Genomic DNA, 17,725 nt, shown 5'->3' with positions numbered 1-17,725 from the left:
GGGGACAGTACAGTGGAAATGGATGGTGCAGCTCAATGCAAATGCCAACTTTTACTGCAGGATAAGCAAATAAACTTTCCTTTCCCTGAATATTGTATTCATATATATCAACAAGAAGCACATTCTAATTCACAGGTATTAAACACAGTTAGGCTCATTTTGTCCTGGAGGAAAAAAGACTGTCTTTACTTTCCATCAATGGAAAAATTCCCATGGGATTGTCTTTACCCACCATATGTGTCATCTTTGCTGCTGTTTTATCCTTAGCTCTTTTTATAAGCAGGTTGCTATAGTCTAAAATTAGACCAGACATATATCAGTAACACCAGACAGAAGGAATAATCTGAAAACCAGCAAGATCTTTTAATCTGTGTAGATTTCAAAGAGAATCAGCTTCATTCTTCAAATAAAGGCAATCGAATGTGATCCTCATTAAAGTGGGAAAGGCCTTCGCCAGGTATTTTGTCAATATCTGCTTATCTCTTGCTGGGCCTTGCAAAGGCAGTGCTAATTCCGTGCAGTAGCAGACTGCCAACTCTATCACAGTATGGATCATATTTTAACATGGATACTTTCTGACAAACTTCTTCCCCTTTCACCCACATCTCAAGCACATCCCTATTCAATCTTGCCTGTAGCATCTATGAAACAACTCCACCAGCCAATTTTCAGCAAATATAAAGGATCTATTTTTAGAAGTCTTTAAGATGGCAAGAAATGCTGACCTCAGAAAACTGTGAATAACAAGCTCCTTATTTCTTCTTCCGTGCCCGCTCTCTCTGTGGAAGCAAACCACCACGATTTGGCCAATTACTCCAGAGTCACCATCAGGCAAGAGCTGCATTTTGAGCATCTCTACTCCTTGATACATTCCCAAATGTCTTGCCCATGCCAACCTAACAGGTCCGATTTGCATTCCCTCATGCTGTCAGCCTCAGCGACTTCCCTCCATGCAGCACAGGGAGGGGATGTAGTGATTCACCCAGCCTCGGGATCCCCCTGCCAACCCACTGTTTGTTTGAGTGATTTTATTGTTGAAGCCCTGTTGCCACATTTGAAACTATACTTTTTTCTATTTTTTTTTTTTTTATGACAACCAGAAGTTCAGTTGCATAAACAGATGCTGTTGTGGGCCTCTGTTACTCAGCTGGATCAGCATCAGCCATTTTTCCAGGCTGCGGTCTCTGCGTTGCACACTGAGTCAGAGGCAGCCCTGCACAGATTTCTTTGAATCGCTGGTTTCCTCCCAGGGACTCTTGACACCCTGCCAACAAAACAGGGCGTAGCTCATTAATTTTATTTTTTTTCTTTCTCTTTAAAGGCAGTCTGATTCATAGTAACTCCTTTAAAACAGAGTGGAAAGACACCACCCTCCCACACCACCGGAGGAAACTTAAACCACCACCAGGTCACTCCCCTTCACTCCAGCTCTGCACTCCAGGACATCGGCACTGCAGCCCAGCACGCTCCTTCTTCCACAGGTGCCAGCACCAGCCCCAGCCCACACGGTAAGAGCTATTCTTGAAAATCCTCACCAACTTTTCTCCCTCAGTGGCTACTCCCCTCTCCTAGCAGCACCAGTCTGCCTTTCTCCTCTGCTCTTTCACTTCTCTTCATCTTGGCACTCGAGCTGGCTATGGCACGCACCTTAATTTTCATCTTTTGCTTTGAAATCCAGCTGCATTACGGGGCAAAGGGGCACTGCTAGGCACCCTCTTTGCAGCCTCAGAGTGCTGGCAGCAGCAATGTTATTTTCACCTCCAGGACACGTGCAGCCAGGGTGCAAGCACAGGGTGCCCAGCCTGGGCCAGTTCACACTCAGGAGCTGCTGTGGGCTTTTGGAGTTAGCATTGTTGACAAATGTGGAAAAATGCCTGCTTGAAATTAGGGCTGCAGGCTCAGTTTTTCTGGTGCTCAGATATTTCTGCTTGTCTCTCTCCCCTCCATAATTAGTTTGCTAAGCTCTAATTTAAAACAATAGCAATTATCCTAAGTGAAGACAGAGGTCCCAAAGGTGCAGACTCTGGGGTACAATCTCTTTTTCTCAGGGTTCGGGCTCCTGAGGCTGAAGACAAGCCCCAGTTCTTGAGCAGTCATATGAAGGGTAGAAATGCGTGTTATGCCTTCTTTGGCAGCACAGACACCAGAGTGGGGAGCACTCTGAGGGGAAGTGGGAGAGCAGGTGGAATTGCTAGGAGCACCATAGTGTGCTGGTAGGGTGTGTCAAGCAGATAGAGACACTGATGGGAAGTCTAGGATTGCAGAGACTGGCAATTTTCCCTCCTCACCTGCCTTTTTCCATGCAACTGCCCCCTCTCCCCCTTCTTTTCCTCCTCTTCTTCACTATTTCTCTTGTTTCATCTGTCTGCTATGGTTTGCATCCTGTGGTCAAATCTGAACTATTTTTGAGGTCTGAGAAGGGGAGTGCAGCAAAGCCAGTTTGTTGGCATCACACTGGTTCCTGTTGCAGGAACTCAGCCCATCCCTGCACAGTTTCAAGCGCTCGAAAGAGACTGAACAGTGTTCAGCTCAATAAGGCCAGGAATGGGTGGGGCTCAGGCTGGGACTGTGGGTAATTACTATATGAATGAACTAGAAGCTGAGCTGACTGTAACTTTCAGGAAATAGGATGGATTTTGTGAATTTTTAAGTTCCCTCTGGCCCTGTTGCTTGTAGCTCAACCATGCAGTGGTGCCTCCTGACTAAGAAACAAATTTGAGTGGTGGGGAGACTGACTGAGGCAGCAAGTGTTTCCAGGACAGTCAGAAACTGGAATGGAAAGAAAGCACTTTTTGGAAGTTGTCACTTAATATGATTAAGACTTAAATCATATTGATATTAAAACAATGCTGTGGCCAGAGAACAACTTTTACTCAGAAGCTTTGAATTCCTTAAGGCACTTCTGAGAGCCTATTTGCCCAGGAACTGCCCACTTAACATTTCTGGATGTAGTGGGATTCTTTTCTGAGCAAACACTCGAAGGAGGTGGGCATGAAGAGTGTAAAAACTTGGAGCCCTTTAGCTACTGTTCCTATGATAACAGGGGTTTAAACCAGCCAAATGCATCCATCCAGTCCACCTGGAGATTGTGAGCACTGAGAGAGAGAGGCTTTGAAGGCAGCTCATTTCTATTTGCTCCCTTGGGGAATAGAATCAGAAAAGGATCAAAACTGAGGTACCTTACTAACACTGCAGTGCCTGGAAGCGCTTCCTGAAATGCAGCGCCTTCCTGGGAAGCCCTGCACACCCACCTAAGGAATTCCTGTCAGTAGGCTTCTGTGGAAGCTCCCCCAGCTATGACTAACCACCCAAACACAGTCTGAGTCATTCATCCCAGCTACCCCTGTGTGAGAGCGGGGATCTCCACTGAGCACATGCCATCTTGAGGGAGATGTCTGACAGCTACAGAGTCAAACCACACCCAAGGACACATTAATGCAGGAGTCACATGGGAATCTTGTGGTGAAGCACCAAATTTTGGAGTGGGTGCCTCACCTGCAGGGCTCCTGGTGCTCCCCCCAGTGAGACTTCACTGAGGTCAGAGAGCCCTGGCCTTGGAAAACCAGCCCTTCTAGCCTAGCCAATGGTCTTTCAGTTTTTCAGTGTGGAAGCGATTTAAGGGCACACAGGAATTACTGTTTAGTGGTCTGGGGTGGAGCATAGGTAGTATTTTGAAACAGTTCTAGGAGATTTGCTGATAATAGCCAGCATGTTTTTGGAAAAAGACCCACATCAGGGCCTTGCTTATAATGAGATTGGGGAGATTTGCTGCAATCCTTCTCTCTATTCATCACTGTCCCAACTGCAAGGTTCGAACATGGCACTCAGCCTGTTCTCGATTCTGTTTCCTCAGTGCAAGAAAAAGCAGGAGGGAGCCTGCTTCCACAGCCCTGCCCACTCCCTTGGGGCCTCATGGGCCCCATAATCCCCAGCTGGCTGGGCTCTCATGTTATGTTTCCCCTTGCTCATCCCCCAGCTCACTTAGTGCTCCCTTCGCTAAGTGCTGCATGCATGGCAAAGGAGGAGACACCTGATGCTGGGTTGGAATTTGCCCTCAGATGCTCAAGTGCCCTGTAAGGCAAGAAATAGCACTACTAGACCCCTTTGATCTCAACAGGTTCCTGTGCCTGTACCTTTCAATAGGGAAGTGACAGCACTGTCACTACAACATAAGGCAGACTGCAAGACCTGGTACTCCTAATTTTTTTCCTTTCTTCTGTTTCCCAACAAACAATTAATAAAACAAAACTAAAAGATGATATTTATTTACCCTTCCTTCAAGGCAGGGAGAAGTAAGAGGCCTGGAGCTGCTCCTTTACTCCTCTAAAAGGGAGGGCAAGGAAGGAGATTTCCAATCTTCACATCTAGAGATGGATGCTTAATACTTCATTGATCTTTTCTGCTGAGGCAAAGCAGCATTCACAGAAAAGGATAGCCCTTCTTTTCCATGGCCCTGACAGGATTGATAACTAACTCATAGCCACAGTGCTGTAACGGTGGCAGTGAACAAACGTGCTGAAGCACATCTCAATTATACCTGTACTGATCCTCTGTCAGGATCAGTCCACACCCAATCATCCCACAGCATGACACAGGGTGTAGCAGCAGTTCTCCAAATAAACTGCCCAGAAGAAGATCTGGAGTGCCTCTTAAGCTGCTTTCTGCCATTACACTGCAGGAAAAGCAGCAAAGCAGTACATCTCGGGACTGCCATCTGGAGTGTGATTTCTTCAAACCCTGCTGGGAGAGTTTTGGAAAGTACCTCCTTAGCTAGAGCAGCTTGACAGTGAGAAAAGGAAACTCTGGTCAAATTTGCAGCTTCATGGACCCTGCTCTCCCTGAACTGTTTTCAGGAGGGCAGAGAGTATATGGAAGCTGCACTTTTGGTAAGACCAAATATAGGTAGGCCCATGCCTTGTCATAGAAGGGACGGACAGGTTAGGCCAACTCAGCTCCAGAGCCCACATTGCCCAAGGGAGTGACAAGTTTGCCAAGGGCATAATTAAGATCTAACCCCTTCACCCTGTGAAAACCAGTCTGTAAGAGAGGCATGGGGAGACAACCATGACGAGAGCCCAGGGACACATCTGGGCTAGGTCATCCTCAGTCCTGCAGGAAATGCACTGAACTCTGAACACTGGAGTGGCTGTGGCTGACACAGGTGAACAGTGACTCATGCTGCAGGCTCAGCTCTTGTGATGTGGGGCCACCTGGAAATATGTTTGTATTTGAGGAAATCAAGGGTGAGGACTTTTGTTGTCCTTTTGCCCTCACAGGGCAGAGTCTGCTGAATGAGGGGAGTTGTGAAACCATGCAACACTGACTGGGTCCATTGTCCACATTCTTCTCATTCCAGAGAGATATCTTCCCTGTATTGGCTGCAGCAAGCCTCTGGGAAGGATAGTGAGAGCCATGGGAGCAAGCGGGGAGAGCTATAAAATGCTCAGAGCCTGGAGCAGGCTGGTCAGAGGATTGCTGAAGACCAGCTCCAGGAATGTGGACCACTGCTGAAGGAGAGCTGGGCACATGTACTGGCTGTGACACCTTAGGCAGCTGAGCCAACCTGCCTGTTAGCTGGCCTCCAGCAACTCAGCCAGGCCAGCATGGTGTGCCCTCATCAGGGGAGCTCTTGATGTCTCCAAAGCCACGTGTAATATGAAACAGCTTATACCATACTGATCACAGGTGTAAAGAGCTCTCTGAAAGCCAGATGAGGTATTTTGCACCATGACCACCTTTATCCCATCCTGCACAGAGCTCTGACCAGCTCCAGGCTGCACAGCGTCCTCCTATGTCTCCTTTATACACATGCTCCCTCCAGTTCATTACTTAAGCACTTTCGTTGAAAGAAGGAACTTTCACACAATTTTGCATTTGAATCCTGCACAGTCTTTTCCAAGCTGACTTGCAGGAGCAAAGGCACCCTGAAAGCAAACTGACCCAAAAGCTCAGACTCTTGAGATGCCTGACTCACACTGACCTCAGTGTCACATAGGTTGTACTGGCATGTTCAGATGTTTTGCAGTTTTGAGAGACAGACATACTATAAGATAGAACTTCTATTTTAGAGTTACACTCCTTTGGAAAAGGAATATCTAGCCAAAACTGTCTGTGTAAATCATAGGACTGCAGTTTTAATCCAAGAATGCAGCTAAAAGCACAGCTGATGTGGGCTTCACAGTCCTTCAACCTCTATCTAAGGGCTGTTGCAAAGAGGAAAAGCAGAAAGTCCCACCAGAAGTGATCTGTGTACTTTTGCTCATACCACTCTTTCCTGTAACGTGAGCTTTCCTGTCAGAGCTGTCAGATAGTTTCTCCCACGTGGGCACTGCCAGTGTGGCACAGTTAGATCCGTGCACCCATAAAGAAGCTGTGCACACACAGAGTTCACAGGGAACCCACAGATGCACACTCCCATTCATAGAGGGAGACACACAGAGCTGGAGATGCACACCCCTACACACAACATGTCAACGCCCAGACTGTCTGTCCTCCCACAAACGTTTCTTGTGTATCTCAGAATCTTGTTGGAACTCCTGCCAGCAACTCTGGCATCTAGTTAACCAACCAGGGACCACCCAGCACTCTAAGGGGTGAGAGTGCTCTGCATCACACCTCTGGAGGTGCAGAGGAACATTTCTGTGCCTCCATTAGCTCTGGGGTCCCTTTCCCCACCCCTCCCTCTTACTAGCTTCCCATCAGTCCCAGCCCTTCCTTGGCGTGCCTAGTGTGAGGAGTGATGGTGTTTTCCTCCAGCAGTGGCTGCTGGCTGCCTGCCAGGCCCCAGACAGCTGTCTCTTCCCTTTCCGACTACCAGGCGCGCATTGGAGTTTCTGTTGATGTTGGTACATGGCTGAGTGCTTGAGGATGGTTTCTTCTGGAGAAAATGCCAATTTCTCACTGTCTGCCCTAGGAGTTCTGATATTTCCCTGCTCTTATATGAATCATGAGCATGAGAGCTGGAAAACCCTTATGTGTCATCTTTTGTGACTCCCCTCTGCATCTCTCAGTGAGTGGAGGGTCGTCCACCAAGAGTGGATTCTTGAGGAATTTGTCAGATCCCATAACAAATTTTTCACATGCTGGTGTTTCACCACTCCCTTGGGAAGGCAATTCCACTAATCTCTTGGAGTCAATTCCACCAGGAAATCCTTCACAAGAACCAGACAAAATCTTCCATTAACTTATTTTCAGCTGTAACCCCTCAGGCTGGTCTACACTCTCCTTTTGGCTGACATTAATCTGCTGGTTTTACAACCTTGTTGTACCTCACGTGGTCATCACAGCCACTACTCATATGTACATGAAATCTCACTGCCATAAACCAGAGGCTCCAAAGGTCTCCATGTGCCCACGCACACTTCTTGCCCAACCCTTCTCCCACACATGTGAAATCTCTTTCCAGAGGCACCAGCCTACTCATACACATGTCTATAAAAAGCATCTGACTTGGAAATTGAGTCAGGCTAGTCTGTCAAAATCTGACTGTCAACAGCAGTGCAGACATACAGTAGTTTGTAAAAGTCTGGAGTCAGCAAGGACTCTGGATTCATCAGGATCTGAAGCAAGTGGCAGAGAAAAGGGTGAAAGCAAAAGGATCCTTCCCTGTTGTTTAAAGTTGTCATGAGCTTTCTAGTAACAAAGTGATATGTCCAAAATCATCATGCCACCAAAATATCAGAGAGATATTCACACCTTTGCATCCTGCCAAATGACTCTGGGCACAATGAAGACTGATGCTCATAGCCCACTCAAGGATGAGGTGTGCAGTTTCAGCAGGTCTAAGATGCAGTGATAGCCTTAGCTCAGTCAGAAGGCATGTGTACAAATTCTGCAGAAGGTTTGATACTACACTGAGGTTTCCCTTACTGGTAGCAACATGGCAGCATTGCTATTTGTGGCTTGGCTTTGCCCTGAGGAATGTGCTGGTAACAGAGGTGAAAGTTTGTGGCTGTATCAAACAATACAAAACAGTTTTTACTTTTTGTCCATTACTCTCCAGTTTTCTCCTTCCGTTCCAAGAGGCCTTGGCCCTGATTGTAACCACCGGCATTCCTGCTGTGATTCTGTGCCCCTCAGACAGTGGCCAAGTTCACATGCTTTCTCTAAATATTGGACCTCCTATTGTCCCCATCAGAGACTGGCAGAGTCAGACCACTGGTCTGACTTACTACTGCCTTCCTTATATTCTGTAGAGGCATCTGGGAAAGGCGGACTTTCTTTTGTGTTAGTTGTTTTCAATCTATGGAGATTTTTGTTGACATTCTAACCAAAAGCATTTGTTTTTTCCCCAAAAGGCCATTTTTCCATTGTTGAGAAATTTAATGTACCAAACGAAAGGATCTTCAGCTGAAAAACTCACTTTGAAAGGAGTTAGAGATCACCAGTATGCACAGGCAGTACGATTTAGATGTCCTCTGCTCCCTGGACACTCTAGGGAGCTACAGGATATTGGCTGGGTTCTCACCTCAGCCAGCATCTCTCACAGTACTCCTCACCAACTCAGCCTGGGAGAGGCAGTCCCAAGCAGAGACCACAGTTCAGAGAGGAAGATGGAAATGGAACTGCTTCCATTAAGGAATACTTGAGATGTGAAATATTTCAAATTTAGTTGAGAGTGCCCTGATTTTTCACCCAAAACAACCCCATTGGTTCTGCAGAAACATCCTGTTTACTCACCATCTAGTACTTTCACTGAAATGCACTTTCTGTCAGAGGCAAAGGACCTCTACCTAGTCTGGCTTAACCTCTTGAGTAACTCACTTCCCATATTTGAGAAGCTATACCACTGGCCTTTATCATATCTCCAAGTGGCACTTCACATTCCATCCTGATCCTTTGCTAAGAAGCAGACCAGGGACAAGGACTCACTTCTTTGTATTGCCCTCAGACAGAAGGATCCAAAATACTTAAGTAGACAGAGGGGTGATATGGCGGCAACAATCCACCTGCATGAGAAGACTTTGTCTCAGTTTTTAATAGATAGCACCAGCTTGCTTGAACTTGAACTAGGGCGCAGCAGAGCTGTGTGTTATTCTCCAGTATGTGTACTCCTGCACAGAGAATTAGTCTCTACACAGCTAAGAGTCTGTAATGCTTATCTGCAGGTTATTTTGTACTTATTTTGTATTTTCTATGGTGATTCTTATTCGTGCTTACTGTTGGTGTGACTTGGTATTTCTCTTCATCCATCACCTCATGAAAAGGAAAGTCAGCCCACTGTTACAGCCCAAGATCTTCTTTTGACTCATGTGGGCTGTTCAGCAGGTGCATGACCTTCACTTCCCCACCAGCCTGCCTTACCTCAGTAGTCCTTCCACTGTTATGTCTCATTCCTTTTTTTCTTGGCTTAGGTGGGGTCTCTCCTCTGAAAGATGCTTGGAGAAGGCTTACAGATTATTTGCTTGACTGGTTCTTGAGAAGCACTCCTAAAACTGACAGTGTCTTGAGCACGTAATCTTTCAGGGTTAAATTACTGTGGGGTTTGAAAGCTTTTGGGTGAGTCAGTGGAAAAAACTGGCAGCTCTAGGAAGGGTGACTCATAGCCCAAGAAGAGCCAGAGGAACTCCAAATGCAGCTGCAGTTTAGGTAGGAGAATGGAAGAAAAGGCATTTCCATGCAATTTTGTCCTATTGCTCTAGCAATGTGACCCCACCCTGTAGTGGAGAAAGATGTCTCACACTTAACAAACGGAAATAGTATCCTGTCTGACCGCAATGCTCTGCCAGTTTCTAATGGGAGGAAAAGTCCATGCCATAGCATCAGAGACAGAAGTGAATCTATTTCAGTGCCATTCCTTCACCCACAGCTCCTCTGGGATGGTTCTCTCGGGTTTTATTTAACAGACAGAAGGAGATGAATAAAGGGGAAAGCAAATGAATAGAGAGGGAGGCTTGTGCTTTAACTCACAAAGAATCAAAACTAAGATGTGAGCACATATCCCCTGGGGGAGTTTGCATTTAATAGTGTATGTATTCAAGGAGAGGTGCTGACGTTCTCAGGAAGTAGGTGCACTGAAAGCACCTGAACTAACACTGCTCTCCTGCAGTGCTAGAACAGGCAGAAAAAGTAAAGGGAATAAAGGATTTCAGTATTTTCTTAGAGTATTGGTCAAAATCCTGGGCGTGAGGTCATGATTTTAGGTTGGTTGTGGTTTTTTTGTTTTGTTTTGGTGTTTCTTTTTTTGTTTTTTTGGTTTTTTTTCATTGTAAAATAATATTTCTCCCTCATTTTCATTTCTGAATGCAAACAGAAGATGCATTTAAAAGGACTGTTCTAGTCCTTAGGATGTCATGAAAGTAGGTTTTTAATCTTTCAAATAGAAAACTTTGTTTGAAGGTCCTAAAAAATAATATTGAAAAAAAAAGGCGCTGAATGAGATTTTAAAGAGGCCATGGAAAAATATATCCATCTAAGAAAGAAGAAAGTTTAGTCACTGTTCAGTAAAGGCAAATTTCAGAGCAGGCAAATTTGCCAGAGTTTAGTTTATGCCTGCCAGTACCTTATGGTGTCAAGAACACTTGTTACAGTTTGTGTAAGAACCAAGGCAACAACAAAGAAAACGAATGAGTAGTCAAAGGGACAGGAAGACTTAACTCAAGAGTTTGCTGCAGATATGTCACTTAGTCATGGCAACAGCAATAGTTTCTGAGTTTGTTGCAGTGGTGATATTGATATCACTTGCCATCCAGCATTCAGAAACCCTCATTTCTTTTACAGACAATGGAAAAGAAGGGGTTTAACTCTTAGGTCAAGTATGTTCATGTGGTAGCCTGCATATACTGTTGAGACCCTGGATTTTAGCAGTGCTGAAATCATAAGTGACTGTCACTACAGTCAAAGGGAAAGTCCTAAGAAGGCTGTGCTTTCTCCAAGATCATCACTAAGGGAGGTACTGTGACAAGAGAGGTCACAATGACCACAGTGACCAGGCCATCCAGCCAAATCAGCATGAGTTTGCTAGGACATCCCAAAGCAGACAAACAAGCAGACTCCACATTCAGCAAGTCAGGGCTTAACATCTCCAGAGAGTTGTCCTGGTGAAGGAAACCTCACAGTAGACAAGATTTGCTGAGAAGATAGGACTAGTCACCAAACCTGATCTGTCTTATTAAAGAATAGCCTTGTTTGGGTGGGAGCAGTGACCTAACAGAACAGGTTCCTTGAGATGCTAAACTCAAGGAATTCTTCCTAGTCACCAGCTAATGCTGGACTGGTCAAAGTGCCATTGATGGAGAAGCCTGCCTACCCACTGTGGTTTGGGAAACTTTATACAAAGCAGTGCCAGGAACAGCTGCAGCATTTTACAGGAATACACTCCCACTCATGGCCACAATGAGAGGAAAGACAGCAGTGGAGTAGGTGGAGTCATCGAGTAAAACAGACACATGAATGAGACTTTACAAAGCCTTTTGTCACAATTGTGTGTGAAAGATATCACAAAGTATAAGTGTGTAGTTTCATAACAGTGTTACCACACCCTGTACAAATGGTGACAGTATCAGACCTTACCTGATTCACCTGGACCAAAATAACTTGACAGCTAACATTAATCACACGCTTGATACTGCTCTTCAGTACCAGCACTACTGAGGGAAAGAACAACACAGGCCTGTCAAACTTTCTAGGAAGTTTACTGGCCAGAGAGTGGACTCAGTAAATGCATTTGCCTGAAATATACTCACTTGATTTGTGTGAATTGTCTGCACCCATTCTCACAGCTTAGATTTGTTCCTGGCATTTCACATTTTCAGATGAGAAGCCATCAGTTTTGATAAACTGTGTCATGCAAGATTTCTAAAGGACATTCCCCTCTCTTTTCAATCCCATGTTCATCAATGACAGGAAATGTTAAAAAAAAAAGTAAAAGTTTGCAGGGTACAGAGGCAAAAATACCCAAAACAAACCAAAGAGAAATATTGTATTAATAAAAATTACCTGCATGCCTCAAGTTTTAAAACGGAAACAGGCAGTTTTCATTGCAAACCTGGGCATCTTCCCCAGCTCTAGAAAACCTCATGACATTTCTGTTCTTGTTACTCTCCTCTTCACTTAAATGAGTGGTCTGTTGACTAGTGGCCAATCCTCTGGCTCACTCTCCACAACTACTCAACAGATGAGGCACCAAGGAGCCCACAGTCCCCCATTCCATATCACCTGTCCATGACGCAGACCAGTGGGAAGAGGCTGAGACACCAGAGTAGAACAGGAAGAGAGAAATCTTTCCTGACCTCTGTGAATCCCATGGGCAAAAAACTCCGCTCCCTAGAATGTAGGCCTGGAGTATGGCATTTTTACTTTACATTGACACACATCAATTTAAGCAACCTGTGTATATATTCAGGCTATTTTTAAAATGGCCCCAAATTATCTACCCATGCTCTACATCTCTTCCCACATTGGTTCCTTAATCTTCAGGCTCTGTTTAACCACTTGAGCAGATTTTGACAGTGTTTAATTTTTGTTTGTTTGTTTGTTTGTTTGTTTTTGTTTGTTTGTGTTGTTTTTTTTTTTTTTTTTTTTTTGTGATACCACATTTCCAGAGTGAACCTAAGATCACCCTGGGATTTTGCATGTAAACAAAGCCTATGGTAATGCTGTTCTTTGACTCAGCCCTTCCCTTCCTATCCTCCCTCTGTTCTTGTTCTCCCTCAGAGCTCTCTGTATTGGTGACAGCACCTAGAAGAGACCCAAGATGTTGGTGCTACTGGCTGGTATCTTTGTGGTTCACATCGCCACTGTCATCATGCTCTTCGTCTCCACCATTGCCAACGTAAGTAGACTGCCCTGGACGAGACACGGCTGTCACCTGCCGCAGCAGCAGCCAGCCTTAGATACGGCTGGCAGACAGACCAGGGGGTGGGTGCTCAGTTGAGAAACATCCACTCACGGTCCTCGGGAGAGATGAAACAGCGATGGGTGCGCTCAGGGAGCCGGAAGGCAGCCGAGGTGGAATAGGAGGCAGCCTCTGTCCGGACCCCAGAGCCAGGCGCGCCTCAGCACCTTTCATCAGGGGGAGTGGAGGCCGGGGAGGTCAGCAGTGCCAGCCCCGGAGCGGCTCTGCTCCTCGCAGCCGGCGGCCAGGCTGTTCCCACTGGGCGAGTTCCACAACGAGGGGCGCGGCGGGGCCGCCGGGGAAATGTGGGCCGAGGGGGACCCCTGGTGGTGCTGCCGCTGTCCCCGCGTCCCCCGCCCGCCGTCGGAGCGGATTTTGGGGTCCCCTCACACCCGCCTGGCCTGCCGGGACCCCTCGCCGCCTCGCACAGGAAGAGGGTCAGGATGACCTGGGAGACTTCTCCATGATGATTGGAACAGAATTCACGGTGTTTTGCCCCGACCAAATAACTCTGGCACTGGAAGCCAGTGACACATCCCACCTGTCCGGGTGCTCATTGTGACTGACTCGTGCCGATATTTTCAGGCAGTTGGGCTACTCGTGCTCACTTTACGGTTTAGTCTGACAGAAGAGCAAAGAAGCTTTTCTGCCCCTTGACACAACCGTTCTATCCTATTTCAGGTTTGGATGGTGGGTTCTTCAAACACTGGAACGATCTCAACAGGACTCTGGCTGCTGTGCAACAAGACCTGCACTCAGTTGCCAGTTAGCAGTCAAGATGAGGGTAGGTCACATCCGCATTTTCGTCGTGGTGAATTCTAGGATGTTGATAAGCACTGCCAAGACTGAGTCCTGACCTTCTCCGATCCATTTTCTGTGTTTTGACAGCTTCCCTCAAAGCCGTACAAGCCTTTATGATCCTCTCGATCATCTTCTCTGTTGTGGCACTCGTCCTGTTCATTATCCAGCTCTTTACCCTGGAGAAAGGCAAACGTTTCTACATGACTGGAGCCGTCATGCTGGTTTGCTGTGAGTATTGCACCCGCACACCCTGCCATGGCTTCGTGTGCGTCCCACTGCCTCTGTGAACACAAGTAGCCACATATGGTCACCAGGGGAGGTTGTCAACCAGCTAAATGTTTCCAGTGGCCCCATTTCTGTTACACAACAAAGCACTGGGGGATTGGAAAGTGTTGTGTTGGGATTTTTTTTTTTGGTGTACATAAAGAAAGTATTTTCAGATTTTCATTAGAAAATCCCAGTGGGTTTTGCAAAATACCTTTGAAAGACAACAAAAAGGATTCAAGTGTTTTGGGGGAGCAAGAGAATAAACAGTTAGACAGCTACTGCACATGGGATTCAACACATAGCACCAAACTGTTGTCAGATCTTATTACTGATTTCCTCCTAACAAAGGTTTATTCCTCATGGCACCCACTAAACAAGCCCCAAGTGTCTTATGTCATCACAGCTGCAAAAGAAATCCTCCACAAATAAGCCTAATGGGCAGCAGCTCCTCTCTCATACAGCACAAGACATGCATTACAATCTCAGGGGACAGCAGTACTTCAGAAGTCTTGCAGCAATGCTGGTTTCTGTGCATTTTCCAACTCTATTTTCCCTCTTCCTTCCTACAGGGATGTGCATTCTGATTGCAGTCTCCATTTACACAGCTCGGTTCACAGGCACAATGGTGTACTCCACAAATCCTCACCATGGCTACTGCTTCATATTGGCCTGGATCTGCTTTTGCTTCAGTTTCATCATTGGCATCCTCTACCTTATTCTTAGAAAAAAATAAGGCTGATGAGTGTCCAGGGGAGAGGGTTGGCTACTGGGAGTGGGGAAGAATTACTCTGTGAGAGAACTGTTGGGCCAATAGACAAAACCAGCCACCATCATCACTGCCACCAAAGAACAATCAATAACTAAATTCTAAATTCAGTTCTAAAGCTAGAATCCTCAGAAACTCCTTCACCAAGGAGAGGGAGAAACAACTACTGATCTAGCACTTCTGGGGCTAGAAATCTGCAAGTGACCCAGACAGCTCTTCTCCTTTTCTGCAAAGTTGTGCCATACCTTCACAAAGCTTTAAGCTCAGCAGCGATGATTAAAGGGCACCACAAAAACAATGGCTATATCTTTTTCCCTTCCTAGAGCCCTTCTCATTACATTTGAATGTGCCTTGTGGGCTGGGCAGTGAGGATTATGACCACTTTATTTGTCTATTGATGCAAATGGGATGGGCCTTTTGTTACATTTTTAATATATATATATATGCACATAAGTGAACGTTAAAGACTTTAAATTGAGAAAAAATAGAAATTGGATTAATTTTGTATTAAATTATCTACAAAAATAAGGCAGCATTTCTTTTGCTGTACTGTTTTCTGTTTGATATTCCCATGACTGAGTAAGATACAAGTAGCAATGGCAAATATACAGGCATGGATGATGGAGAGAGAGAGAGAGTGTAGGGGTAAAGATATACAGGGGTTCTTAATTACAGAAGACGCAGTTGCACAGTAGTACACATGCAGGGAGGGAACCATCTGGATGTGTATCTACACTGAAATAATCTCCTGTTCAACTCCAGAACATGGTAACAGCACTGCTACATCACAGATCCTCACTGAGACAAGTCCTTATCTGTAGGCAGGGCTTTTTTCCCACATCATCACCTGGCGCATGATATTGAATATCCCACCTTGTGACAAAATTCATCTTAAAAGCAGATAATGGTTATCAGAGGAAATTTATTCCCTAATGAGAAATTAGGAGAGATGAAGCAGGGCTTGTGAGTTTTGCTCCTTGCTGCACAACTTTAGGCCAGCCACTTAACCCCATGCTTTTCATCTGCCAAATTCTTCCATAAAACTAGCTATCTCCCAGGGTTGCTGAGAGATTCTGAGTCCCCTCTGTAACACAAAGTCTCCATGTGAAAGGCTGGCATAGGAAAGTTAGGCATTGGTACTGCTGCAACCCACAAATTTCTGTTAGTTTGAAGGATCTCAGTCACAAGAGGCATTTGCAAGAGACGAGGTCAAAATTTCCTGTGACTCCATTCACAGCTAAAAGATAAAGAGTATAAAAAACCATGTTGGTGCAGATTGTGCACAGACGCTATTTACCTCTCTCTCTCTTTCTGTTACATTTTCTTCTTATGTAGGCTTTATCAATTTGGTGCATATATTCTAGTACTGTATGTTGGTGTTTCATTAACAAAGGTTATTTCATATATAGTCATTGTAAATATTTTGAAATGCATATTTTTAACGTTGTGGGTATAAAAATAAAATCTGATTCCCTTTATAATAAAGAGTTTGGCTCTGTTTGGTTTTTTTTCCATTAGTGTTTCACATATTTGTTAGCAGGAGTATTTGCTGTTCTTACTGAATCACAGCCCACCCTTTTAAGACAATGCAGAACTACTGTGTTCTCTTGCATGCCAGCATATGAGATTTCCTGTTCTGAAGGGAAGGAGGAAGCAGAACAACTCTCAGAGCTCCTGTTTTAGGCTGCCTGCAAGCTCAGGCAGACAGTGTGAGAGTGGTATCACTCAGTATCAGTGCCAGGCTTTGCTTCATACCCAGGAAAACTGGAAACATACTTTCTCACTCTAGCAAAATCTCATGTGTCCTGAAGCAAAATCACCAAGGTGTTTGCCTGGGTCTCACGAGCTGGTATAGCTGTTGCCTCTCTAGTGTTGTCTGGCCAAACATCTCTGCAGTTCTAGAGCTTGAGCAAAGAGTCCAAAGCCCAGGACACTGGCAGATCTCAGAAAAGTTGGGGCACAATCCTGTGAGCTGTGAGGTGAGGTAAGATCTAGCAAGAACCAAGTGTGTAGGAAATTGTTCTTTATCTATTAATTTACCACAGTCAGAGCTAAGACATGCTAATTGAGGATAAACGGTGACATGAATCTTTAGGAGCTGAAGTTTTACCAGAGGGGGAGCTCTTACAGCAGGATGTGGGAAGAGCTGAGAGTGTGTCATGGGTGGACACTTGCCTTGGTCTCAGAAGATTCCAGGAGTCACAGAATTATAGAATATGCTGAGTTGGAAGGAAGCAATCGGGATCTTTGAGTCCAACTCCTGGCCCTGTACAGGCCATTCTAAGAATCACACCACATGCCTGAGAGCATTGTCCAAATGCTTCTTGAACTCTGCCAGGCTGCTGCTGTGAGCACTGCTTAGTGCTGTGGCCACTGAGTCCTGCTGCTCCTCATTCTCCTGGCACTCCTAGAAGTGCATGGTAACCAAAGACCATGTGGCCACTGTGGACAAGGCTAGCACTGATGGGTCAGACATGAGCCACCCACTGAGGTGGGAGTACTGAGGGAAGCTAGCCAGTGAGCATTGCAGGAGCACACCCACTGTTAGGCTGGTATCTGTGTCCTGTTCCTAGCATGGTACAGATGTGACAGTATGATACCTCACAGAATGACAAGGCAATGCCTTGTTGGCATGACCAGGACAGGTCATAGCAATGGTCTCAATTTTTGAACAGTGGTCTCCAACAGCATTTGTGTCACCATAGACTGTTGTTATTGATAGCTCAGAAAGGATATGAAGGCTACTGGACACTCCGGGTAGCTTGGTTTACCTGAAAAAAATCACTTGAGCTACTAAAGGATCAGTACTCTAATCTACAGCTGGAAAAAGTCACTGAGTCCCCTAGCATCTGACAAACATAGTTATCTGGTCCCTAAAGTATAATTAATTGCAAATGAGACAGTCTTTGCTCTACACCAAGTAGCTCTCACCACCATCTTCTGAATCCTATTACATTAGGAGCTCACAGGCACCAAATTACATTTGGCACCACCAAGACAACATATCAAATAGGAAAACAGATGCCAACAAATATGGATCAATTACAAAACGTAAA

The 17,725-nt window shown here is 45.5% G+C and overlaps 1 protein-coding gene across 1 annotated transcript; it reads left to right on the top strand.

Annotated features, from left to right (window-relative positions):
* Nucleotides 1-477: 477 nt before the first annotated feature.
* Nucleotides 478-14,968, top strand: EMP1 (epithelial membrane protein 1). Its single transcript, XM_063396135.1, has 5 exons — nt 478-1,508; nt 12,655-12,772; nt 13,517-13,619; nt 13,724-13,864; nt 14,473-14,968. The coding sequence occupies exons 2-5, from the start codon at nt 12,695-12,697 to the stop codon at nt 14,634-14,636; spliced, it is 486 nt and encodes a 161-aa protein (XP_063252205.1). The 5' UTR covers nt 478-1,508; nt 12,655-12,694; the 3' UTR covers nt 14,637-14,968.
* The last annotated feature ends 2,757 nt before the right edge of the window (nt 14,969-17,725 follow it).

Source organism: Prinia subflava, chromosome 4 (genome assembly GCF_021018805.1).
Source record: "Prinia subflava isolate CZ2003 ecotype Zambia chromosome 4, Cam_Psub_1.2, whole genome shotgun sequence".
Taxonomy (NCBI): Eukaryota; Metazoa; Chordata; class Aves; order Passeriformes; family Cisticolidae; genus Prinia; species Prinia subflava.
This window is presented reverse-complemented; position numbering and strand designations above follow the sequence as displayed.

Excerpts from the sequence above, each read along its gene's own strand:
- EMP1 (XM_063396135.1), top strand. The coding sequence starts at position 12,695 with ATGTTGGTGCTACTGGCTGGTATCTTTGTGGTTCACATCGCCACTGTC. Across the intron at positions 13,620-13,723 it reads AGTTAGCAGTCAAGATGAGG|CTTCCCTCAAAGCCGTACAA; the intron begins GTAGGTCACATC and ends GTGTTTTGACAG. Across the intron at positions 13,865-14,472 it reads AGCCGTCATGCTGGTTTGCT|GGATGTGCATTCTGATTGCA; the intron begins GTGAGTATTGCA and ends TCCTTCCTACAG.